This window comes from Eubalaena glacialis, chromosome 6 (assembly GCF_028564815.1).
Source record: "Eubalaena glacialis isolate mEubGla1 chromosome 6, mEubGla1.1.hap2.+ XY, whole genome shotgun sequence".
Classification (NCBI taxonomy): Eukaryota; Metazoa; Chordata; class Mammalia; order Artiodactyla; family Balaenidae; genus Eubalaena; species Eubalaena glacialis.
Genome location: NC_083721.1, coordinates 47,149,478 through 47,177,057, shown reverse-complemented (window position 1 = coordinate 47,177,057; position 27,580 = coordinate 47,149,478). Strand labels below are relative to the sequence as shown.

The following is a 27,580-nucleotide window of genomic DNA, read 5'->3' as shown; positions in this document are numbered from 1 at the left end:
TAGCTTCCTTTAAGACTGTTCTTACTTAGTGTTGTTCTCACTCAGAGGTGATTTTGACTCATTAGAGTGGACGAATTGTGGGGCTCCCAGGAATATCAGGTTAGTTTTCTTCTTTCCATATGACCCAAATGGACTAAATGTGTGTTTGTGACTGTGTGCTTTAATTTTAAAATTAATTATGAGTTATCAGACAACTTCTCACCCAGGCTTTAATGGAGAGCTTTTCTGTGGTAAGTTCTCATAGTAACATAACACTAATCACATTTTGAATTTTTTTCTATCAGAGTTGTGCTATCTTTAAAATTATGCCTATTTTTCCTTTCATCACTGGTACCTTATGAATATAAAATATGCTAAGATCTTCATAAGGCACACAAGTAGCATATCTACTTAAAGTATTAAAAAGTACAACAATATATTTTTCTTCCATGTTAAAACGAAAAAATGAAAGGGATGAAACAGAAGTAGGATAGATTCTAATATTTGTTAAATGAGAATGATTAAGTTTCATTTGATGAGCTAGTTTGGAAACTTTTATGTAACATTCAATAATTAATGATAGAAACAGAATTGTTTTATATAACTTTTTATTCAATATTTTAAAAAACCTTTTACTTATATTTATTAGTCTTACAATATCCTTGAGGATTCTATAGACATAGATATTACCAATGACATCCAGGTATGAAAGATTAAAATGACTTGTTCAATGTCCCAACATTGAGGGTGAAGCTAAACCAAATAACCTAGGTTTTCTCATTTTCTCATAAATACCTTAGCTGACTGACTGGCCTATTTTTTAAAGGTACCATTTCTCAAAGGCACAGATTTTGTGATTAGTTACATTGCTTTTGTTGATTTGTTTTAAAAAAGTGAATGTCTTCTACTTTCTGTATTTTTGCTTTTATTTAACCTTTGGAGATCTATTTAATTATATTGAATGCACTTTTGAAGTTTTCCCGGAAACTTTATTTCTTATGATTTACACAGTCTTTTTTTTCTATATCTATGATAATTTATTAAAAGTCTGTTAGAATATCAGTATTAATTGATATGTTAATAGAAATTAATACAACATAGAAGAATACTTTTATAACAAAATTGTATTTTTATTTAATAAAAGTTTAAGAGAAAGTAATAAATTAACCAATTTATAAAACCAAAAACTTCTGAATAGACTATGAGAAGATGCACAATATTTGAAATTTCTCTTAATATGAAAGATACATAGGATGAACTTGAATTACCTAGTCTCTGAAAAGATTCTAAGCTTTCTCTGATCTTCAAATCTAATATTTAAAAATAAAGCAATAATTCATTTGTGTAAACAGTGGGGGTAAAAACATAACCTACTTTATCTTGAACCAAAAGATATATTACAATAGTATGTTTGCTGCTACAAAGCCTTTTGTGGTTGCTGCTAATTACATTTTCCACTTCAAATTCTTTAAAAAGAATATAGGCACAAATTGACTCAGTAAATCTTTATCAGGTAAGGAAGTCCAGAAGGTCTCTGAGTTTCAAAAAATGTATGTAAAATACCAGTAACATCTTTGTTATGGATTTTTCCCTTCAGCTGAATACAGAGCATCCTGTCTTCCTATGTTATTGGATCAAATCATGAAATTACATACACCAAGCAAATGATGCTATAGGGAATGTGTAGCACTAACACTTTAATTAAAATACAAAATGATAATCTGCACGAGGGTGTTGCTAAGCATTTGATGACCTCCAGTTACTGACCTCCAGTAGTAGTAGCACTTTTATTTGATAACTAGATAACTAGGTAATTAAAAACATGTAATTAAAACAAAGTCATATCCTAATTTGTAAAGGCAATGGAAACAAAGAGCACAGTAAAACCCCATTGAAAAGTAGTTACTACATCATTATAATGAGATACATTTTAACCGACATATCTTATAAGGAAAATAAAAGTCAAACCTTGTCCTATGCTTTCTTGTTAAAATACTCTTGAAGACCAAGTGGTAAAGCAAGTCCCAAATCATAAACACAATACAAAATGATTTTATCCCAGTGAGCTTTCGCCAGTCCAAAGTTATTGTGAATGGTATAAGGTGAAAGACAATGTTGGAAGATGGTATAGAATTACCATATAAAGTTTTAAAGATTAAGGCCAGAACCTCACTTCATTACTCAGGAATAATTAATTACTGAGCACAGGTATATTACATTTTTTACTACCTGCATTGTCACCACATTTCTCACCAGATACAAGTGGGCAGAATCCTTTAAATGTTGCCCACTTTGGAGCCCGGTATGAAGGGTCGTGTGGATCTAGGTTCCTGAGAGAGGAAAAGGCTTGAATGTTCATTAACAACCATGAAGGAAGGAACTGGCCCAAGCAGGAGCCTTTATCTTAGAGTTCAAAGACATAAGAGTTGTATTTTGCCTGGTGAACTTGATTGGCAAGGGTCAAATAAGGCCACTCAGCTAAGAAAAACAAAACAAAACAAAACAGCATACAGCCTAATTACATCCATGAACACAGAGACTTTCTAGATGTCTCTTTAAAAATGAACACTTCCTTGTATTCATGAAGCAATATTACCACTAGAGATACTTTTCTTCTTTCCTTGTCTCAGACACAAATGAACCCTCCGATCCGCCAACAGAGCTTGAAATGTCACTGTCCCTTTCAGAGTGACACAGACCTCTTCCTCTTTCTGGCAAAATCCTCTGCCTGAATGAAGTTGGAGAGAGCCTTAGTGAGGTCTGAGGTCTCGGTGCTGCTCCCGAAGTCATAGTTCTTCAGGCAAGGGCACAAGCAGTGCACAATGGCCCGGCGGATGTAGCTGTCAAAGATATAGTAAATGAAAGGGCTGATGCAGCCATTGGCAAATGCCAAGGGCCCACTCACCTCCATGCCCCACTGGAGAAAAGCTGAAGGAAAGTAGAGTTCTTGCTGCAGCCCAGAGACAATAGCCAGGAGCTTGAAAGTATTAAAGGGCAGCCAGGAGAAGACAAAGGCTGCCACGACGATAAAGATGACCTTTATGGATTTCCTCAGCTTTTTGTTATGCTTTCCCGACTGCTTGTAACGGACACACAGCTTCCTTGTGATACAACAGTAGCAGGTCACAATGCTCACCAAAGGGGCAAAAAACGTACAAATTAAGGCCACCAGGCCCCAAGCCAGTTTAGTTGGAGTGGCCCTCTTCTCTGCACAGTATGGCTTACCATCAATCAGGGTGAGCTCCCTGGACAGAAGAGTAGGCAACCCCAGGAGGCAGGAGATAAACCAGACACTGGCACAGACTCCATACGCACAGTCTCTACTTCTGAATTTCCTGGATATGGTTGGACACATGATGGCCAGGTAGCGGTCAACACTCATGCAGGTGAGCAAGAAGACATTGCAGTGCATGTTGACTGAGATCATGTAGGAGCTGCCTTTGCACAGGAAAGAGCCTGTCCTCCACTGTCCTAAAGATGCTTCTTTATCCACCCAGAGAGGCAACGTGATGATGAAGATGAAGTCAGAGGCAGCCAGGTTGATGATAAAAATGTCAATCAGTCTTCGGCTGCCCCTTTTGAAATGCAATGCGCTCATGAGAATGACGTTCCCCAACGCTCCAGTCAGGAACACCACTGTGTAAAAGACCGGAAGGAAGACTGATGTATAAGGAACGTGGGAGTGGGTCTCTTCAATATCAGGATTTTGGCTTGTAACATAGAAATATTCCAAATAAACCGTGGTTGCTTCTGGGTCCATCATTGCGTCCAGCAGGTGCCAAATCTGGTAAATTTTCTTACCTAGGAAGTTTTTGTATGAATTTTAGAATTCTCAAGGCGGCTTCTTTTATACAATGCCTGCCTCTTCTCCCTGCCCCACCCCCTTCCTTAAAAGATCTTGGGACACGCAGAAAAACAGAGATTAAAAAACACAGTTTCTACCAATCCTCAGAAAGGGCCCGCAAGGAACACCACCCTGATTGGTATTGGGTAGTTGTGGTTATGGTTTTCTTTATTTGCATTTGCCCAGGAAACTGAGGTGCTTTTTGACTTTTTTCTTCAAGATATTCAATTTGTTTCTTTAAATCTCCAGAGATTAGGAAATGAATTAACTTTTTCTCCTTACCTACTTTAAAGACATCTTTGCTTTTCTGACACTGAGAATCCTTTCGATCTAGCCTCCTGTTTCACTTACAGGATACTGTTTTACTTTTAGAATTTTAAGGTGGTGATGTTGAAGATATTGTTTCATCTACATCATTGGTGAAATGTGAAGAAAACAGTCTTCCATTGCATAAAGAGTAAATTGAAATTTCCCCAAATCATAGCAGTCCACATCTATGGCAAACATAATGATTCCAATTAGGGTATTAGTTTCTTCCCATTTATTTCGCTCTTTCAGTTCATGCATAATTGATCCTGTCTTGTTCAGTAAGTTTTAAAAAATACCCAAAATGCTGGGACCATGTCTTGTGCGTTTATCATTATTAAAAAAAATTTTTCACTACAATTAGCTCAGAACCTTGCATGTAGTAGGTGCTTTGGAAATGTTACTCATGATCCAGTATAATTTAGCAAGGATGAATTCATTGGGGTTTAACTGTGGGCATTGCTGTTATTTATGCAGCTTACAAACACAGGTTTAAAAGTCACAAACTGCAATTTTTCCGCTGTTACCTATTATTATAATTCAACCAATTAAGTTCCCTTTTGTTAGTGTTAATATCCTTGAGCAGGAGATTTTCTCCCTACTAACCCTCAAATAACTATCCTTCATCAGTCTCTAGATCCCCTCTGATCTTTTCTTCTTTACACCTCACCTTGATAGCAGTGATTTTTTAGCTTTTGAGCTCTGACTTTTCAGTAAGTGCCTGCACACATCAGTGAACTTCACTTTTGGAATTACTGACTTGGCAACAGACAGAACTATATTAGGTGACATTACAATGGAGTGGCCAGTATAGGTACTATAAAAGGAAGATTTTTGGTTCATTCAAAACACTTGAGAAACAGGCTAATATCAAAAAGATTCTATCATATTTTTCTCTCATCTGTTCCCTTTTATTTATTTGTATTTTACCGTAGTAAAATACAACAAATTCTGAAACTGACTCCTTTTATTTCAATTCTTTACCGGCCAAAGTGGCTCAAGCTTCCTTCATACCCTTCTGTCCTTACTTTCCCTCCATCTCATTTCTTCGTCAAAATTACAGTTTCAGGTTGATACTACTATTGCATAGATGAAAATATAATTGTTAAACATTTGAAGTCCTTTCTACTGAATTATTTCCCCCATAGTTAATATATTGAAAAGAATGATCCTGCCTGCTGTGCTCCTTTCTTCTGTCTTCTTCCTGATGTGTTCTATTGCCACCTCAGTCTCAGGCATTTAGTCTGGGTCAGGGGAGGATGAGGGCTACCCTGATCTGGGGCAGCCCCAGAAAGTCACTTGGGAGTTGATTTACGGGCCTGGGTCTACCTTCTTTTGTGTCCTAGGCTGCTCTGTGTTGTTCCTGGAGGGGGTGTGGGAGGGTATATCCTTCACTAAGTATAGGCTGCAGAGGAGATAAACTAATTAACTTTTTGCCATTTCTTGGATAGAAATCTTTCTCACTGGGTAAGCTTTAACTATTTAATAGAATATTTCATTTTTCAAATAGTTTGAAGTAGGACAATGTTTACTTGAAAAGGACTGATGGGGTAAACATGGAAAATTTAAATATTTAAACACTATATGTATGTGTGTGTGTGTGTGTGTGTGTGTGTGCATTAAAGAAGCAATTATATGTATATATTTTTAAATTTCTTTGTAATTGTACTTTAATTGTATTATTGGAATTTTGCATTCTGCAGCCAGAAGTTCTTCTGGTATTTGAAAAGATAAGGCTGATTCTGGGGCTAAGATATTGAAAAAAATTTTTTTAGATATGTCTCAAGAATTCCACATAAAAGAATTATAAAATGGAAAAGAGTTCATGCTCATACTCTAGAGGAAAACATCTGTCTGCACATTTATTCTGTAGGTCTTAAATTTTCTTTCAGCATTCCAAAGCTGTTAGCCTGCTGATGTAAAATATCTCAAATCTGACTTCCTCAGTAAACTTTGAAGCAGTTGTAGACAAAATGATTTGCTTTATCATATATAGTCACTTTGGATTATGGTAATTAGTGGTAGAATGCTGCAGTATGAGAATACCCATCATGGATCAACAGTATCTTGGGACCCAAGTTAGAAAATAAATTGTTTTAAGCCAAAAAGCATAGTACAAAAAGCATAGTACTAGTTTGTACATAGTACAAACAGCATAGTACTGGTCTTTTAATAGCTCAAAGAGTACAGAGCTATTATGAGACAGAACCCACAATAAAGGCTGACTAGATAGAGTAGGGGAGGTCATAGCTCTAAATAAATTAGGAACGACAATCATTTTTAACTTTGAATGCTCTTTGAAATAAACATGAGGAAACTAACAGTAAAATAACCAGCTACGCACAGACCAAAACTCAAAAACAACACTGGACAACATAAGCATATGAAACGGCAGTATGAACAAAGTGATGACCAAAAAAAAAAGAGTAAGCTGTAAATATCAGTAACTGAATTACAGCACACATGTCACCTCTCAAGAATTGTTTTTTCAGAAAAAAAAAACAAAACAAAAACACTCAACTTTCCTCCTTCATCCCTGGCAGAGATCATTGTTTTCAGCTTTGTGTTCTCTAAGAACTTTTACAACACTGCTTCTAAAGTACTTATTATCTCATTTTACATGGTAAGTTGTTTTGGCATCTGACTTCCTGAGCTGATCATGAGCAACTTGAAGGCAGAGACCATCAATATCTTTCCACTGGCCTCTAGCTTATAGTATTTTTCTAACTAAAGTCTTTGTTGGCCTCTTAATGTCATTGTTTTGAAACTGTGGATGCCAGACCACATTACCCACGTTAGAGTCACCTGTGATGCCTACTAAACTGTAGCTTTCTGAAGCTGGTCCCAGATCTATTGAATCAGAGTTGTTAGGAGTGGAGTCTAGGACTTTATATTTAATAAGCCCTCAAAGTGATTCTTAAACACACTAAAGTTTAGAGTCCCTGTTCTAATTTATACATCTTAACCAACTTTATACATTATGCTTTGTTATTATTTTGGCTAACTTTTAAAAAAGTTTAAAAATCACCTCTAAATTTGAACTTCTTAGAAGTCTTCTGGCCTGGATCTCAGAAATTTTTAGGAATTAATTTAGACTTCTGAACCCTCTCTTATTCTGTGTCCCAATTCCTGAGATATGTTCAGAATTGGCTCAAATGTTGAAAATGGGGAGAAAGTAAGTTTTTGTCCACTGAGGCATCTGCTCAAGTGGATCTACTATCATCATTCAGCCAAAGCTGTGACTACAAGCCTCTGCTGCACAGGTGGATTGAAGGCTTTGTGTGAATATGGCCACCCCAACTGGCACTATGATATATTACCTCTTTTTTTTCTCTATCAACCACTCTCACCCCCATATTAGAAAGGATTCATTAGATTAGGTAGCAGATAGCACAGCAGAAAGAAACCTCTGTTCGTACATGGTCTACTGATATGTCCCAGAATAAATGGCAAAGATCATGAAGCAAACTATTTGTTTTTCATAAATCTTATCAATCAGAGTGATTATATATTCATTTGTTAGAAACACTCTCTTACTTGAGTATCATAACATGTATAACCATTTAAATAGTCCAGTTTAAGAGCTCTGTTTATAGTCTAAGAGTTAAGTGATTTTTTTTTTATTCTGACAGTTACTTGGAGAGTTTAGTGCAATATAATGTAGTATATCATGCCAAATTAAGTGGAACCTATTTGCTATTTTCAGTGTCCTCCCCCACTTTATTTGTTGGATTATTTCCCCTGGTACCTCATATTTACGTAAACAGCAGTGATATTAGTATTTTAGGCACACTTCAGGCTTCTTCATAATAGTTGATTTAATCTGGATTTAGGTTGTGTACAGCAAAAAATTGTATTTATTTATATTGGTGTCCCTCATACCCAGCACAGTGTCTGTCATACAATAGGTGATCAGTAAATGTTTGTAGATCTGGACTGAATTATGATTGAGTTTTGAGCCATTTGCAATGAATAAGGACTTTTCACAAACTTCTCCAACAGCTTCTATTTTCCATGATTACTGTTTTATTTTGAAACAGCAAAGGTCTGAGTTGCTGCATCTTTTCTAATCAGAATGCATATAGTCTTCCTCCTTTTTCTTTGTCTATCTGCATTTCCCACTATCTCTGTCTTCTTGCATATTGCCTTGGCTGGAGGTGTAGGATACATGAATTCCCCAACGAAACTTTAATGCTGTGGACCTATGACAACCATATTTCGGAGTTACATTATTCTTCTTCCAGCAGAATTATAAGTCATAAAATTTTAGAGCTTTAAGTGACATTAGTGATCATCTAGTACAACCATTTTACTAATGAGGACACTGGGGCCCAGAAAGAGGTCATCTACCAAAGATTCACATTGATGATTTTAAAATAAAGGACAATTTAAATTTAAAGTTCTCGTCTACGTATGGTCCATCCTCTGTCCTTCAGAAGCACGGACATCTGAACAACTATAGTTTGTTGCTCTGTGTAACATTTGACAGGAATTACTAAAAGGAAAGAGCTATTTTGGATGTAGTTTTCTATTTGCCTTGTCCTTGATTAATTTTGCCATTGTTCTATAGTGAATTGGTACAAAGAAATTCGAAGGTTGACACATCTTTTTGAGGGTAGTTGTTGACTGGAACCCATTAATTTGCATATATTTCTATTTTCCTCCTTTCTGCACTCCAAAGTTCATAAGGAAAACAACCAGGACAAAGCTCTGTGAGGACCTAGATGGGTGGGATGGGTGGGGGGGAGGGAGGTCAAAGAGGGAGGGGATATATGTATACATATAGCTGATTCACTTCATTGTACAGCAGAAACTAACACAACATTGTAAGGCAATTATACTCCAATTAAAAAAAAACTATATGAGAAAAATATAATGTAGATATATCTTGCTTAACATAATTTTTAATTTCTAAAAAAGTACAATTAAAAATAATATGTAAGTATATGTAAGTATATTAGGGAATTTGGTATTGAAGGGAATTCTCACATAAAGAGTTGTTTTGTAAGCACATAATATAAACAGGTTATAATACCTGCATATCTAGATTTTCGGTTATTTGGTTTATTTAAAGTATAGTGTAATTATAACACCTTCTTGCTGAAACTAGAACCATCCTTAACAAATTAAGCCAGAGGTCTAGTTCAACTTTGCTTTTAAATCTAAATTTCATGATCTGTATTTGGTTGTACTAAATCATCTTTAATATTTGTGAAAATATGTCAGGCAGCTACTGTTTCCCAAACAGTGCAGTAAGAAATGGAAACAGACATTTAACTCCATTAATTCATTAAGGATTTATTTTGCCTATCCACACGACCAGCTGCACAAATAGAAGACAGAAACACCCAAGATGTAGAGATAAATCAGAAACACAGTTGTGTGCTTAGTGGTACTGGGTGTGACGAGATGGTTCAAGTCCTCTGGGCTGAGTGGGCAGGATGGTCACAACCTCAAGCGTGCAGACACTCCCAGGTCCATACTAAATTGCTGATTGAAATGTGTCTTGTGCGTTTTCTAGGCATTCTGCAGACTTAATGGATGAAAGTGTCATCCCTTGGATCTAAAGACTGTCATACAGAGTGAAGTAAGTCAGAAAGAGAAAAACAAATATCGTATATTAACGCATGTATGTGGAACCTAGAAAAATGGTACAGATGAACCGGTTTGCAGGGCAGAAGTTGAGACACAGATGTAGAGAACAAAAGTATGGACACCAAGGGGGGAAAACCGCGGTGGGGTGGGGATGGTGGTGTGCTGAATTGGGCGATTGGGATTGACATGTATACACTGATGTGTATAAAATTGATGACTAATAAGAACCTGCAGTATAAAAAAACAAACAAACAAAAAACCAACTAATACTAAACTTTCTTTGGGTTATTTGTATGGAAATATATTAATATAAATGTTTCAGACATTACATGAAATTTCTAAAAATCTTATATGTTCTGGTCTAATGTTATAAGTCATAATTCTAGTTATTACTTTAAAATGTATATCTTAGAAGTAACTAAATTTCCTTGTCAATTGCATTATTATGAACTTTCATCAAATCTTTAACCGTGGTCATTTTTAAGTCTTTTGTCATTTACAGACAGTTCTGGGTGTACTCTGATGCTTTTGCAAAAATGTTCCTATAAAAGGGTTTCATCTTCAAGGGATTCATGGAAAAGACTCTGACAAGTACAGGTTTCTGGTAACTGACTATACTGTTGAACTGAATGAATAAGCATTTTCAGAACTCTAATGGAAAACTGATGAATTCATAAAAGTGCTAACAAAAGATCAAGATAAAAAAAATAATTACATGGGACTGAGTGAACTGATGAGGATGATTATAATTTTTGTGACTTTCTGTTTGAATAAAAAAAAAAATCCCACAAGGACTCAGAGGCAAAAAATATACAAATCAATTTTCACTGCAAAGTAAAGGAGCTGTTACAGTGGAGGATTACTGGACTGAATGTCAATATTATGACATAGTATGAGTGTGTTTCGTGTTTGGTAATTGCAATCATTGTTGCTTTTGTTGTGGTTATCCATTTACAATGCTTGGTGTCAGTTTATTTATCTCTTGTAAAAATAAAATACAGTGTGTGTGTGTGTGTGTGAAAAAAAAAAAAAATGGGCGGAAGACCTAAATAGACATTTCACCAAGGCAGACATACAGATAGCCAAGAGGCACATGAAAAGATGCTCAACATCACTAATTATTAGAGAAATGCAAATCAAAACTACAATGAGGTATCACCTCACGTCGGTCAGAATGGCCATTATCAAAAAATCTAGAAACAATAAATGCTGGAAAGGGTGTGGTGAAAAGGGAACCTTCCTGCACTGTTGGTGGGAATGTAAATTGATACAACCACTATGGAAAATAGTATGGAAGTTCCTTAAAAAGCTAAAAATAGAACTACCATATGACCCAGCAATCCCACTACTGAGCATGTACCCTGAGAAAACCATAATTCAAAAAGAGACATGTACCATAATATTCATTGCAGCTCTATTTACAATAGCCAGGACATGGAAGCAACCTAAATGTCCATTGATAGATGAATGGATAAAGAAGATGTGGCACATATATACAATGGAATATTTCTCAGCCATAAAAAGAAACGAAATTGAGTTATTTGTAGTGAGGTGGATGGACCTAGAGTCTGTCATACAGAATGAAATAAGTCAGAAAGAGAAAAACAAATACCATATGCTAACGCGTATATATGGAATCTAAAAAAAAAAAAAAAAGGTACTGATGAACCTAGTTGCAGGGCAGGAATAAAGAGGTAGCCGCAGAAAATGGACTTGAGGAAATGGGATGGGAGGGTGAAGCTGGGGCGAAGTGAGAGTAGCATCAACATATATACACTACTGAATGTGAAATAGTTGGCTGGTGGGAAGCAGCAGCATAGCACAGGGAGATCGGCTCGGTGCTTTGCGATGACCTACGGGGGTGGAATAGGGAGGATGGGAGGGAGGCTCAAGAGGAAGGGCATATGGGGACATGTGTATGCATATGGCTGATTCCCTTGTGCAAAAGAAACTAACACAGTATTGTGAAGCAGTTATACTCCAATGAAGATCTATTAAAAAATAAAATAAAATAAAATAAAATAAAATAAAATAAAATAAAAAAGAGAAAGTGTCATCCTTGTATGCAGGTCTCCCCAGGAACATCCATCTCCTGAATCATGAGGACTTACGTATGCTATGAGCCTAGCCTGGGAATCTCCTGAGCGGAGCTAAGTAAGGATGCCTGAAATCTGGTCCTGGAAAGTCTTTCCTAGTCATTTGGCAGTTAGTCCAGAGGTTCATAAACCTCCTGATGTGAGCAGGGACCAAGATAAATGGCTTACTTCCAGCCTCCAGGGGAATTGAGAGCTTTAAAAAGATGTTTATACAGTACTGATCCTACTCAAAGATTACAGGTGTTGAACAAATATTTGCAAATACTAATAATTTAATGATTGTTTACTACGCTCCAGGCTCTGGGCTGGGTATTTTATGTATATTTTCTCATTTAATCCTTACAATGATCACGCAGGATAGGTGCTACTGTCAACATCATAATTTAGAGAAAAGTAAACTGAGACTTAAAGAGTAAGTAAGAGTAAGTAAGTAAATTGTCTAACGGCACAAAGCTAGTCAGCTCACCCCAGTATTCAAGTTTGAAGTCAGCTATTCCCTGGGCTCCGTTCCCTTGTTTGTGAACTGAGGTGCTGTCTTCCTCTTCCTTTTTTAAACTTCTCTTTAGCCTGGTTTTATTTACCATGTGACTTCACTGGAGAGATAGTTCTACTCCACTGGAGAGAGAAGGTAGGGGATTTCTAATGAAGCCAGTGGATGAAAACATTTCCTGGTGAATAAATGCTTTGAGGAGTCTTATTGCACAATAACAATTTGCCTGGGCACCTCCTCCATTTTCTCTAGTTGGTGTCTCTGACAAACTTCTCCTATGACCAGATATTCTACAGGAAAATCCAGCCATATTTGAATATTATATTCGGCTATTACTTTATTTTAATTAGGTACTGGATGTGAATATCAGTTCAGCCATTCAGGCAAAAGAACTATAGCTAAAAGTAGAAAAACAAATGATATGCCTTCAGTCTGTCAGGGGAGGTAGAAATTTAGTATCAACTTGGGCCTCCCACCTTTCTCCTGTGCTGTGGCCACATTCTAAGGCATTTGGGGGACGAGGAAGGGTTTGAGAGCCCCTCTGGTCCTTGTGTTGGCTGTCTCTGTAGGTATCTGTTGAGAAATCCATCATTTGCTGTTCTCAGAGCACATTCATGAGTCCACACACGTCACTAAAAAGATGTCCCTGCTTCCCGTCTGTGGATTTCTATGCAGTACTTGAAGGCTTAGAATCATTTTGTTGCCTCTGTGCCATACAGTCATCTGCAATCTCTGAGGTTGTCCATGACCTTATCTGCTTAAGGCAATATTCTCCAAATTTCAGTCTTTTTCATACTACATACATTTTTTTATTCACTTTTTTGACATATCTGGGACCCTCAGTATTAACTTAATATTTTTCTTCAACAAATTGTAATTTATTTTAAAAGGAAACTTGACTGCAATAAAGAGGAAACTGATATCACTTGCCACAAAGAGAAAGCAGCCACAAACAAAAACTACACGAAACCCAAAGAATGTCATTACATTCTAGTTGGATACCTTCTGTCAGGTTACATCCTTCTTAGTCTAAACGTAATCAGTAAAATCAGAAAGACTATCTCCTGCAATGGGAGTGAGGTTGTGGGAGAGAAAATCAATGGGTTAATATTTTAAAAGTACAATCGCATTGTTGTTCATTAGCAGGGTGGTGGTAGGGATAGCACAGGACTGGAAAAATCTGAGTCATATTCGTCACAATTAATGAGTAGTAGTGACCGGAAATAGGTCGCCTTACTCGGTGGACCTTCGTCCCTTTCTTAGTAAAACATAAGAATCCATCTGCTCGGACTTCCCTTTTGCGCACCTAGGGAGCTGAACTACATCTCCCACAATGCGCCGCGCGGCTCCGAGAATGCCGTCCGCCGCCTATCGCAGCTTTTCCTCTGTCCCTCCTACAACTCCCACAAGCCCCCTCGGCTCCGGGGCCAGGCCGGGCCCGGGGAGGAGGCGGAGGCGCGGGAGTTATGGAGGGGGCGGGCTCTGCAGGGAAGTGCGTCAGAGGAGGCGCGGGGAGAGTAGGGTGCTGTGGTTTGAGCTTGAGGGTGAAGCTGGCGGAGCAGGAGGATGGGCGGTGAGTGAGCGGGGCCGACGTCGCCGGGCGGGGGTCGCGTAGCCGTTCGGTGTTTCCAGCCGTTTGAAGAGGGGCCCCTTCCCCGGGCGCGGCCGGGGCTGTGCGGGTTCTGAGTGGGGGCCTGGGGCGGGGCTTTTCCCTTGGCCGAGTGGTCCGGGGAGGGGCCTGCTCGGGTACCTGAGGCCCCTGGCCAGGGACCGCGCAGGGCTGCCCCGCCCCAGCTCCGGCTGGTCTCGACCACCCCCGGCCCCAGGGTGCGCCCCACGAGGTGACAGCGCCAGGCGTCCGGCCTGGGCGAACCGCCGCTCCCGGTGCTCGGGACCTTTTAAGGTCATTTGAGAGCCACCGGGAGGAAAAAGGATTAAAAAGAATAAAAATACAAACCCAACTTCTGGAGTTATCGTTAATTATTGTAATTGCTCTGATCTCTCCTGAGTCACTTGCCATTTCCCAAACTCAGCAACCCCAGTTTGCGAGCCCGTTTTCGTGCTCCTTTTTAAGGTGTTTGGCGCGGTCATGGTATACACTTGCAGTATTTGACTAAGCTTGATCCGCCTTGAGTCATTTTACTGCGGCCATTTACTACTGCCAGCGAGCCCCGTCCACGCCTTGGGAGTGTTAATATTTGCCTAATCCAGAGTTTTCTTTCTGGCTGAGGAGGGATCATTTAGTTTGCAGATGAGTAGGTTCAGAAGTATAAGGAATGGGTAGTGTAGATAGGAGTGAGGACTTTGGCAGCGTAAAAGAGCTTGGCTTAGCTTTAATGGATTAGTGGCAGATTGGTATCTAGCATTATTATATGTTGTTATTCTCTTTGCTATGCCATGCACCTGGAACAACCTTTCTTTCTGGGTTAACAAACATTTTCACCTGTCTTTTAAATAGCTCCTTACTCTTAACCTTGTTTTAGAAGGTTTCCCTATGCAGAGGAAACTGAGAGAAGCCGATTTCCTCTGCTTCCTTTTCCTATGCCTTTTTCACACTCAGACCCAGAACACTTAACGCTCTGCAGTCTGTCATTAAAAATTTATGCAAGGTACATTGCTGACTCTGGCCATGTCTGTTGTTTGTATCTGTAATGTGTATGTCCATTTCAGTGTTGTCTGTTTTAGTGTGCAGGTGATAGACTAGAGAACAAGACCTCTGTCTCCGTAGCATCCTGGGTATGTGAGCATTCAATAAGTACTTTCGTGATAATGAGTTTTGTTTTGAACTTAATTAAAAAATGCTTGCTTCCTTTTTTTTTTAAATTCATTAATGATTATACATTACTTTAAAGAGCCTTGGGAGGGGGAATAGGGTAAAGGGTGATTTTGACATAATTCCTTTCAAAATCTGTGTTTGTCCTTGAAGTCTAACTTTTGTTCTTTCTTCAACTTTTAAACAGAGCAGTCTGAATGCCAGAATGGATAACCGTTTTGCTACAGCATTTGTAATTGCTTGTGTGCTTAGCCTCATTTCTACCATCTACATGGCGGCCTCAATTGGCACAGACTTCTGGTATGAGTATCGAAGTCCAGTTCAAGAAAATTCCAGCGATTTGAACAAAAGTATCTGGACTGACTTTGCTAGTGATGAGGCAGATGAAAAGACTTATAATGATGCACTTTTCCGATATAATGGCACAGTGGGATTGTGGAGACGGTGTATCACTATACCCCAAAACACATACTGGTATAGTCCACCAGAAAGGACAGGTATTTCTCTTATTTTAACTTTTGTCTCCTTTACCTACTCTATAATAGAGAAAGTGATGTGATGATGGCCCAGTTATGTATAAGCAGGTTTGTGGGTTCTTTCTCTCCCCAAAGAAAGAAATCTTATGTATCTCTTTTTTCCCCATCACTTCCCTCCCCAGCTTCCATGAATTACCATCGTACTCATTAATATTGGTTGGATGAGTAACTGTCCTTATCTTGGGAAAATCGTTTTAAATCTTTGTACTTATTTACCCACTCATTAAAATATTTGTATTAAACTCACATGTCATGAGAAAATAATTGGAAAAGAACACTGGAAGATTTCAAATACTTGGTAACTGGTAAAACGGACTAGTATCCAAAATGAAGTCAACACATATGAATTCATAGTCATTTTATATGTAGCTGTGTTATAGTTGATATTATCATTTGCCCTCTAAGTCTTAGAGGATATAATTCGACCACTTCTGTGTTTAAGTCTGCATATTTGAGACTGTTTTACAACAGTCTTGATGGAGTTTTTAGGTTAAAAATATCCATTACAGAAGTAAAAAAAAAAAAAAAAAATCTAAGAAACTGCCTCTCAAGTTTATTTTGTAAGCATTCTTAACATTTAAAAATTTTAATTTCCAGTTATTAAGATGGAAGCTTTAGAGTTCTTTGTAAGGAACAGCTTTGTAAATTGCTTCTATTTATGACTACTTCTGTTGGGCTCTTGGTGGGAAGCACTGTATTCAAATCACAGCACAACAGGCTTGAGTTACCATACATCGGAAGGCTGATAGTTGTGATTTTGTATGGAAAAAAGAAAGTAGTTTGGAAAGAGGTGAAAGTTGGTTAAATTTTATTTAAAATGTTCAGTTCTATTTATGAGAGCATAGGAACACTTGATATTTGAATCTTAGCAATCGTTTATTATTCAGTCAACAAATATTTATTGCATTCCTTCATGTTCCAGGGCCTAGGAGCTTGGAGTACATTAGGGAAAAAAACAAATAAAAATCCCTACTCCCGGGGAGCTAACATTCTAATAAGGGCTGACAGGCAACAAACAATAAATAAGTATAATAGTATGAACAGAATAAGTAATTATATAGTAGAAGATCACATGTGCTATGAAAAATACAGCACAATAAAGGGGGTTTGGAAATACATAGTTATGTATGTATACATACATACATACATAACATAAGTTATGTATGTTATACATACATACATAAGGGGGCATAAGTTATGCTATTAAATAGTAAAGGCAAGATATGCTGCAACAAGAAAATACCACTTGAGGAAAGACTTGCTAAAGGTGAAGGAGTTGACCATATGGGTAGTTGTGGAGGCAGGGAGAATCATTTAAGTTGGAAGGAACAACTGCAAGGGCCCTGTGGTGGGAGCATGCTTGAAGTATTCAAGAACCAGCAAGGAATTCCCTGGGCTGGAAGGGAGGGGGCTGGGGGAAGAGTTGGGTATGCGTCAGAGACACATCCTGGGAGAGGGAGTAGGGCAAATCACGCAGGATTCTCTAGGTGTGATGAGGGCTTTGGTTTTTGCTCTGAGTGTGATGAAGCCACTGGGGGGCTTTGTGCAGAGGAAAGATAATCTGGTCACCTAGGAAGATGTGCTGAAAACAGACAGGTGGCTGGCCAAGACAGAAGCCAGGAGACTTAGGAGGCTATTGCACCAATTCAGGTGAGAGATGATTATGACTCAAGACCAGGGTGGTAGTACTGAGCTACCAGTACTGATTCTGGATATATTTTGAAGGTAGAGCCTCTGGGATTTCCTGATGGAATGCATATGGGCAAGAATGACTCTAAAGTTTCTGGTCTGAGGAACGAGAAGAATGGAATTGTCATTACCTGAAATGGGGAACATGGCTTATAGAGTAGGTTTGGGGGAGAAGATCAAAGTTTCTATTTATTTCAGTCTTTGTCCACTCCTTCTTCCTAGTCTTCTTACTACCTATTCTAATTCATTTTAGTGCTCCTCTTACTGCGCCTTCCTGAACCCATGTCTTAAGCCTGCTGCTGAGAACCATTGGTCCTTTGGGCATTGGTGACGCCTGTGTGTCACTCAGGACCAAAGAGGTTGCTGTCTCCCCTGAGAACATTTTTCCATATCACTTTTTATTTCAGAGAATAATTACTAAAAGAGATTTTTGTTAAATGTTTAAAATTAAAACAACAAGCAATCATTGTTATTCTCGTTCCAGAGTCATTTGATATGGTCACAAAATGTATCAGTTTCACGCTAAATGAGCAGTTCGTGGAGAAATTTGTTGATCCTGGAAACCACAATAGTGGGATTGATCTGCTTCGGACCTGTGAGTAGTTTGAACGCAGCAAGACAATTGGGAAAAAAGAAAATAATTTTATTTCCCTTTTGTTGAACTCTTTTTGGAACAGGATGACATTGTACATTGTGTCAACTTGAAATAAGGTCTTTAACATTATCCCAACAAACTCTGTTCTGTTGATAACACATTTTAGAAGTGAGATTCATACTTACCAAATCACAACTATGAAGTTGAGCAGCTAATACATTGGGTGACAGAATCCAGACCATCCAAAAGATGTTATTAAGGGGCCCATTTAAAGAGGAAATTTAACAGGGGTAAATAATACATTTTTGTATTTAAGTTAAACACTTCATTTATCTGAGTTCAGATCGGGATATGTGAAATAAGTTGACTGCAAGCTTTATATGAGTCAACAAGTATCAGGCCTGCCGAAGTATTGATCCAGTCTTAGGTGGTAGTAACCAAGGTGTAGATGTCAAAAACAAATGAAAGTATTTATTACGAGCATTCTATTCCTTGATGGTCAGGTGGCCTAGGAAATGCTGTCTTCATATTTGGACCGTTTCTAGGCTAGAGAGTTACTGGAGCTTGCCTGGAAGAATGACCACGTCATGAGAAGGAACATTGAATAAATGACGAGTATTCAGTTTTGCATTGTGAATGCATAGGAAGAAGTTTATTACTAACAGAGTTTGAAGGGAAGTTAGAGAAAAGACTTTTATATAGTTCCAGAAAGTAAAACTAGCACTAAAAGGTAAAGTTTGGTTTAGAGTTGATGTTACTACATTGATAATAATTAAAATAATTTGAAAATGTAATGGGATGCTTTGTAAAGTCATCAGCTTTTTTTCCCGTGTTGCTGAGGGAATTTATGATAATTAAAACGGCCATTTATTGAGTGCCTGGTATATACCAGATCCTCTGCTTTGTGCTTTATGTATATTCGTTTAACAGGTCTTTTATAATCTCTATTCATTTGCTTGTTATTCCTGTCTTAAGATCCTATAAGGACTTAAATTTGTTTGTATGTAGAGCCAGAATGTTTTGCTTCAAATCTGGTTCTACCACTTATTGTGTTACCTTGTACAAGTTATTTATACCTCTTGTTTCAGTTTCCTCATTTATAAAATGGAGATAATAGTAATAGTACCTACTTCATAGAGATGTTGGGAGGTTTAATACACAAAGCATGTATAGAACAGTGCCTGACCCATAGGAAGCCCTCAGTAACAGTTAATTGTTAGTGTCCTTTTACTTTTATCAGGACCAAGTTAGCATTGTTTTTGAATAATGTGGTTTAGGAAAAAACCTCAATATTAGCATACTTCATTCTCACTTTTTGAGAAAAGTTCTAATTAGAATATGAAAGAAATTGTGAGAAAACTGAAATCATGGTAACGTTTCTTTTTTCTCTCTCTCTTTTTTAAAATCAGATCTTTGGCGTTGCCAGTTCCTTTTACCTTTTGTTAGTCTAGGTTTGATGTGCTTTGGGGCTTTGATTGGACTTTGTGCTTGTATCTGCCGAAGCTTGTACCCCACCATTGCCACAGGCATTCTCCATCTCCTTGCAGGTGGGTCTTGTCATCACACTTAGTTTTACCTACTTCTTGTCTCCTTAGGGATCCCATATTACTGCCCTGTTGTGTTGCCTGGAAAGCTCTTACCATGCTCTTATCTAGCTATGTTTTTTTCTAAATTTTCCTCCAAGGTCTGTGTACACTGGGCTCAGTGAGCTGTTACGTTGCTGGAATTGAACTACTCCACCAGAAACTGGAGCTGCCTGAGAATGTGTCTGGCGAATTCGGATGGTCCTTCTGCCTGGCTTGCGTCTCAGCTCCCTTACAGTTCATGGCTTCTGCTCTCTTCGTCTGGGCCGCTCATACCAACCGGAAAGAGTACACCTTCATGAAGGCATATCGTGTGGCATGAGTGGGAAGCTGCCTGCTTTACAATTGCCATTTTTATGATTTTTTGATATTAATAGTTTCCCTTATCTGCCCCCCAATTGTTTTTAATTTAACTCTTTTTTTAATGGGTATACCGTTTTATCCTGAAAATCCATTTTATTTATTCACACAGACAGTTGTTCCTTAATACCACTAAAATTTATATGGAACCTGAGTGATTCCATCTTTCAGTCAAACTAATCTAGGTTCAGAGTCCAGACAGAAACAAAATGGGTAAACTCTTGGCACAAATTTGTGAAAGAAAATTGGTAGTAGGAGGTTGACCCAAAGCAAGTTCTGCTGAGGTCTGTTGGATAAAGTATCTGTTTAACTGGAAACTCTAGTTTGTTTGGGAAACAATCATTGTCAAAACTTATGTTCACTTTGCTGTTGTAGATAGCCAGTCAGCCAGAGGTATTAGTGCTGTTTTCAGGGACTTAGGCTATCTAAAATAAGGAAATTATCTAAGATCTTTTTCTCTAAATATTGGCATATAACTTCATCTGAGGTGAAATATCTTCAGTTGTTTATCTGTACTGTGTCTGTTTACAAGAAAGGAAGTGTTTACATGGAATTTTAACTTTGTAACTGCAAGAATTCCAGTTCAGCCAGAGAAGAGGATTAACCTTATTTTACTTTTTTTTTTAAAACTCTCCTTAATACGTCAATAGGATTTTCAGTATCGCCAAACCATTTTGGATTTTTGTTCCTTCCCTCCTCACACACCAGACATTAAAAGAGTGCTTTTTTTTTAACACTACATTGGGGTCACAGAGTAAAATTCTCCAACTGCCATACGTTTATTTCAGCTAAGTACCATAAAGAAGGTTACACCATAATGACCCTCTGGAGCTAGGAAAACTACCACAAGATCTAAAGCTTTGGCTGGTCGTTAACTTCCAACTATGGTCTTTATTTCTTGTGGTGAAATGATGTGCCTTTCCTTGCCTAATCCCTTCCTGGTGTGTATCAACATTATTTAATGTCTTCTAATTCAGTCATTTTTTTATAAATATGTCTATAAACATTGAACTTTAAAAAATCTTATTTATTTATTCCATTACTGTAGTACTTGACAGATTTAAAAAATAAATGTAACTTAGTAATAATTTCTTACAAAATCCTAGATCTGTCTTTTTTAAAAAATAAAAAATGAGAAGAGACTCAGAATTGTGTATAGTGTCTGAGTTGATTAAATCTCAGTACCTTAGGATTAAGAAGTACAGGATTCTGAATGAGGATTTTGTGATTTTCTGTGGGAAATGCATTGTTGCTCTGTAGGCCTATCTTTATGTCCAGTGTTTGGGTCTCTGTTTTATCTTCCAGAAAATGTGGGAACCCCTTGCCCCCATTAGAAAATAAGAGACTATTTCTTATGCTTCAGCGTTTTAAAGCATGTTTTCAAAGTAGTTTTGTGATCATTGTGTATCATACTTAACGTGGCTAGTTTTTCATAAAGTCATTTAATGGCTGTGGATGTTTATGTTGTATATTAATCAAGTGGGCTTCTGACTTACAACAAAGCCAGTATTACTCTGCAGCCGATTATTGCCTGTGAAATGGCTAGTTACTCAGTTTTCTACCTCCTAACTCTTGAAGTTTCATTGCCTTTCAGCACCTTTTGTGGAAGGTAGAAAAGCTAAGTGAACAAAACACAGCACACTTTTTTGGGAATGAGATTTTAAAATTATTGACCAACATGACATTTTTGGATTTGGAAGTTATTTATTTTATCCCTGCCTCTTGTCACCCCAGAATTACCTGTAACTTACTCTAACACCCGTCTTTAGTGTGCATTGAGGAAGCTTAGTCAGGATCTGACTTTTGAGCCTCACCAGTAGCACCCTTAAATATGGAAAGCTAGCACCATAAGCCCTGGTGCTGAGTATGTGTCGTTTAAGCACATTTCAGAGTAGCTGAGGTCATTCTCTCCTGCAAAGATTTTTTTCTTTGGAATACAAAGGCTTGCATTGTTCCACTTGATGTGTAAATATTACGGTTTTTCAGCTGTCTAATGATTCTAGTCAAGTAGAACCATATGAAATTACTGATATTTGACCATTTTTGATTAAACTAATACATAAAATCAGTGGCAAGGAAAGTGCTATTAATCTCTTTTCACCTAATCTTTGAAAGCAACCCCCGAAGTGTAAAAAAATAATTTTCAGATTTTTCAGAATGTGAGTTTTATGGCAACTTAAGAAACATGTTTTAAGATCTTAATTTTATGGTTCCTGATCTCATTTCATGATGTGAATAAATGTCTTCTATATCCTTTTTAGCAAAGACTCATTTTAGAAAATTTCTTAAGGATAGCCATAAACACAGTAAAAGTTAATACAATAAAAAAGGCAGAATTTATTTGTTCAATTAATATTGTGTGCCTGCTGTCTAGGTCATAATATACTAGGGTCTCGGGAATTTAATTGTAATGTGTTAAAAGTTTTACCTGGTCTAAGTATTGGTGTGTGTGTGTTGGGGGGGCGGAGGCAGTGGATAGAGTTAAGTCACAGGTGAACTGATTGGTGACCCCAGTGAGAAGAGGGAGTTGACCATACAGCAAATCAATTTAGAGTTTGTTTTTCCATTCCAGAGACATCGCTAAATTGCAGACTAGCACTGTTAAAACTTACGTAATATATATCCAGTCATTTTCAATTATTGTAAAGTAGTGTGAAGGCATTTTAAAATTTAACCCTTAGGGCTTCCCTGGTGGCGCAGTGGTTGAGAATCTGCCTGCCAATGCAGGGGACACGGGTTCGAGCCCTGGTCTGGGAAGATCCCACATGCCGTGGAGCAACTGGGCCCGTGAGCCACAACTACTGAGCCTGCGCGTCTGGAGCCTGTGCTCCGCAACAAGAGAGGCCGCGACAGTGAGAGGCCTGCGCACCGCGATGAGGAGTGGCCCCCGCTCGCCGCAACTAGAGAAAGCCCTCGCACAGAAACGAAGACCCAACACAGCCATAAATAAATAAATTAAAATAAATAAATTTAAAAAAATAAAAAAATAAAAAAATAAAATAAAATTTAACCCTTATGTAAGCTTTCACCAGAAATGAAAACAACCTGTTGATTTAACCTGATTTTGCCAGTTGCAACACTTTGAGAAGTTTCCCAGCAGCTAAAGGAGCAGGTAATGTGTATAGTGCTGAAGATGCAAATTGTTACTTCACAGGCTTCACCCAGCTCTGTCCTGGCACAGATGGGTGAAGTCTGTTGTCCTCCTTTCAGCCCTCTTCTCTTAAGGGAGTAATGATTCAGACTTGAGAGAAATAAAACAAGGAAACACATCTATGTATAGGAATTCTTTTGCTCATCAGGTGTTCCAACACACTATTGTAATGAGATATATTTTTCCCTTGGATCAAAGTATGATATATGCCAGTGTCCTGCAAATTCATTACATGAAAAGAATAAATTAGAGTAATTATTTGCTCTCTAGAAGAAGAGATTTAAATCCTCTTCAGTGTTAAAATTTCTGTTAGCAAAATTAATACATTGACATACTAATACTTGCACACTTTCAGCAAACTTGTATAAAGCAAGATCCAATTTATATCACTTTCTACCTTTGCAGAGTTTTAAAAAGATGGAATAAGGAGAGAGAGAATTCTCTTTTGTCTTCACCTTTTAAAATATTTGAGTTATGGGGTAATGTATCACCTTTCATCTTCAGACTCTGTCTCAGGATGTGAAATTTACCTCACGTCTCCTACAGCCTTCCAGCCCCTCCCAGTCTTCTAGCCTGTGTTCTTGTTTTTCTCTGCTCAGCTTGTATTGTCATTGGGATGTACACAAGCAGCTCTGAGTCTCTTGTTTGCATAATCTCCCATGGCACCTTCCTTCACAGTCCTTAGTCTTATCTTCACAGCAGAACTATGCCATCCAGTTTTCCTATTCTCAGTCTCAGGGTACCAAAGAGGGCTGCTCAAAAGTATTCAGCTGATTCTGTTTAAAAAATTGCTGTTTGACTTTAGTTGCTTGACAATTACCCCCCACTGCCTGTTGATTTATTACCCTGTAACACACATGTTTTTCAAATCTCTACAAAGGTTAGTTGTTGGAAACTTGTATTCTTTTTCTTCAACTTCCACGGATGGAGTTTATGTTCTCTTTAAGGAGCACATATTGGAATGAACTCTTCCAGTTTCTCCAACACTTGTATGCTTCTCCCTACAAAAGAAGAAGAACGTATTAACTGATTGGAGAGAGTGCTGGGAGCATGGCATCCACAAAAAGCAGCAAAGTGTATAGTGGTTAAGTATCCAGCTCAGGAGACAGCATACTAAATTTGTAATCCCAGGTCTGTCACTTAGCCTTTCCAAGTCCCACTTTTTCCATCTGTGAAATGCTACGATTATCATACCTGCCTCATAGAGTTGTAATGAGGATATTGCTCAGCATAAAGTAGCCACTCAGAAATGCTTGACTGGCTGCAGTAAGAGTGGATGGGGTTACCCCCAGTGACCTGGCCACCCCATGGAGTGGTTCTAAGTCTATGCTGCATATTGGAATTGCCTAGGGAACTTCAGAAAATACTTGTGCGCTAGCGATTCTGATTCAGTCGGTCTGGGGTGTAGCTAGGTCACTGATTTTTTAAAACCTTTCCAAGTGATTCCAGTGAGTAGCTATGTTTGAAAACTCTGTTTGAAAGCTACATTTAAAAGCAAGAAATAGGATTCTCTCTCTTCTTGGCAGATTGTTAGAAAGAGACAGTGGGCTCTGTAGAGTAAACAGACCTGGCATGCTGCCTGCCTTCCAGAAGCTATTTCTTTCCCGTGCTTTCAGGCACTCTCTTCTGCTGACATCTGGCTCTTTGAGATGGGCCCCAATCCATCATACCACTGCTGGCTGGAGATGTACCAAGAGTCTACCTGCAGCCCAGGACGCTCCAGTGGCTGGTCCTAAGGTTCAGATTTGGCCGGAGGTAATAGAAAGCCTCGTTTGTTTTGGCTTCAATTCCAAATTACTTTCTTTAATTCAGTACTTTCAGGGACTCTGTAGTGGGGGGGTAACTAGGCCTCCATAAAAAAGGTGAATACTGTGATCCTTGTCTGTTTATCAGTTCATTGCATTACTTCTCTTTTGATTAGAACCAGAAAGGACAGAGGTATGAGTAACTGACATTAACCTCTACACAAGCCAGAAATGCTTGAGAATGAACATATAAAATGAAGATGAACTAGTACTTGCCTTGATAGGTTGTTGTGAGGGTTAGATAAGAAGGTACATAGATCCTGAAACATCAGAGGTCAGTAAATACTAGGTACTGTTAGGAGACGAAGGCAGCACAGGGGGAGGAGGGCAGCCTTTGCCTGGCCTGTGTGGTCAGTCTGTGCAGGAGCTGGAGCTGCTGTGGCTTGTCCTGTGGCTGCACTCCAGCAGGGCTTAGGGCTGGGCCAGGGGCTACAGTATCGGGGAGAATAGTTTCCTGGTAAGGTTCACTTCAAAACAGGTAGAGCTTCATTACAGACAGGCTCTTTAACCATTCTTGCATGTCAAAATGGAAGGATTTTTTAAAAGATTGTGTTTTTATCCTTTTTCCCAAACAGGTCTGCACCAGTGTGGGATTTTTTGGTCTTTCAATGATTTTGCTAAGCATCGGTTGGTGATTTAAGGTTAGCTGCATCAAAAATCTGTCTTTCTCTTGTTTAAATTGGATCCAGGTCCACTGAGAGAACACGAGGAACTTGGATTCCTGTGGCTTGTTCTCAGGCTCCTGAAATGAACTACTACCACATGCAATACAATTTGGTTTGGACGGTTCATTTTCAGTGCTGAGGGTAGCAGTGGATTTCAGGGACACACACCATAGGGCCAGACACTGAGCGTTATTCATGAACACTTATAATAAGTTGCAAAGTGGCACTTTTCTTGCCCTGCCTGGACTTAAAGGAGCATTCAAAGGTGTGAAAGTAAGGAATTATCTAAAAAATATCTAGAAAGAATTCAAACACTCGGGGCTAAGACTTCTTCTAGGACTTGTTTAGCGGCAGCAGCATCCACTTTTATTACCGTAACTATCCAACCATCCCCCATGGCAGTGGTCCCTTTCTCTTCCCATTTGAAATAAAAAGATGACAGGAGGAAGGAAAGGGAGGAAAAGGCCTTGAGTCTTTGCGTGGAGGGTGCTGCGGCCCGTCTCTGCCTCCACCAGAGAAGGTGGGTACGGATCCCGCCAGCCAACTACTAGACAGCCTCCTAGGTGGACCAGCAGGGCTACTCTCTAGTTAACCCATGACTTTCACACCTAAATCACATGCTTCGAATTTAGACATTGGCTTATAACCCCAGCTCTTCTTTTACTGCGTGAGAACCTTTGGGAAAATTATAACACTTCTGAGGTCTCAGTGGGATAATAAAGCCCACTTTTCATGTTTGTCGTGAGGCTTAAATAACATAATACATGTAAAGCACTCAGCACGGTGTCCAGCGCATCTCAATAAATGGTAATCATAATTGATCAGCAGATGATTTCAGGTTCCCAGCCCTGCCTTCTCTCCTATGCTTTAGGTCTAAATTTCCAACTGCCTTCAAGGCAGCTCCATTTGAATCTTTTCATGATACCTAAAACTTAATATGTCCAGATTTGAACTCATTTTTCTTCTCATCATTTCTCCAATTCCCATTTTCTTTGTTTTCCCTATCAGCTGGACTTTCAGTGGTGACATCGTCTTTGATTGCTCCTGTTCCCTTGCCTTAACCAAGACTTTCTGATTCTATGTAATGTCTATCTCACTAAAACCCTGCTATCCTACCCTGGTTCAGGCTACTGAATGATGACAGCAGCATTGCTGCCAACTCTCTCTCTAATCCATTTTACATATCCTGCTAGTCTGATTTGCAAAAGCATAGATCTGATCACATCAACCTTTTGCTAAAAAACATTCGATGACTCCTCATTGCTTATAAAGCAATGATTCTAGAAGCAATCTGGAATTGTCTAAATTTAGTCTCACATCCAAGATCTAGCATTAGCTAGTTCCATCTTTGAAACATTTTCTGTTCCCATTCTTTTACTTCAGTCAAACTCACTATTAATTGTACCCAGTTTGCACTTTCTTAGATCGATGCTTCTTGTTATATTGTGTTTCTGGAATACTGTTCTCCACATACTCAAATCTTGTCCATATCACTTTGTTGAAATTATATCGTTTCAACAATCATGACCATTTATTTACCAAATAGAATAATTTAAAGTTCACCTCAAATGTATTATTCTTTTGAATACTTACAGCACTCTGAGTAACGCCCCCCCCCCCGTAGCTTTTGTCACTTTCTACCTTGTTTAACACTGATTACTATACATATTCTCTTCCCTACTAGATCTTACTGCCTATTTATTTAATCTTTGTATCTCGCAACATCTCCCACATAGCCTTGCAAAGACTAGTTTCTCAGGAAATCAGAGGGAAGTTTTTGAGTGAGTAACCCTTGAAATTATTAGAAAGCCCTACTGTAAAGTGTATACACGAAATTAGATTATCTAGGAAAGAATTTGAACTGATAGACAAGAGCTGAAGTTTAATATTATGTTGCTACTTTGGAGGGAAAGCTCTGCAACAGTCCTTCAAGGTAACTTTGAGATTTATAGATACAACATTTTCCCCCCTGAGCTAGCAGAGGAAGAGGGTTCATTTTTTTGTCAGTTGGGATGCCACGTGTACAATTTAACTCAATCACTTAGGCTTTTGTGATTTTTGCTCATTTCATATGAAGTGCTATACTAGAAAATATAAGTTTTCTGTTGCCTTG

General features: G+C 38.4%; 2 protein-coding genes across 2 annotated transcripts; one reads left to right on the top strand and one right to left on the bottom strand.

Moving 5' to 3' along the window:
- Nucleotides 1–2,662: 2,662 nt before the first annotated feature.
- GPR15 (G protein-coupled receptor 15) lies at nt 2,663–3,739 on the bottom strand. Its single transcript, XM_061193011.1, has one exon. The coding sequence runs from the start codon at nt 3,737–3,739 to the stop codon at nt 2,663–2,665; it is 1,077 nt and encodes a 358-aa protein (XP_061048994.1).
- A 10,079-nt stretch (nt 3,740–13,818) lies between these two features.
- CLDND1 (claudin domain containing 1) lies at nt 13,819–20,989 on the top strand. The gene is made up of 5 exons (XM_061193010.1): nt 13,819–13,883; nt 15,271–15,580; nt 17,793–17,903; nt 19,313–19,450; nt 19,588–20,989. Exons 2-5 carry the CDS (start codon nt 15,289–15,291, stop codon nt 19,806–19,808), a joined length of 762 nt encoding a protein of 253 aa, XP_061048993.1. The 5' UTR covers nt 13,819–13,883; nt 15,271–15,288; the 3' UTR covers nt 19,809–20,989.
- The last annotated feature ends 6,591 nt before the right edge of the window (nt 20,990–27,580 follow it).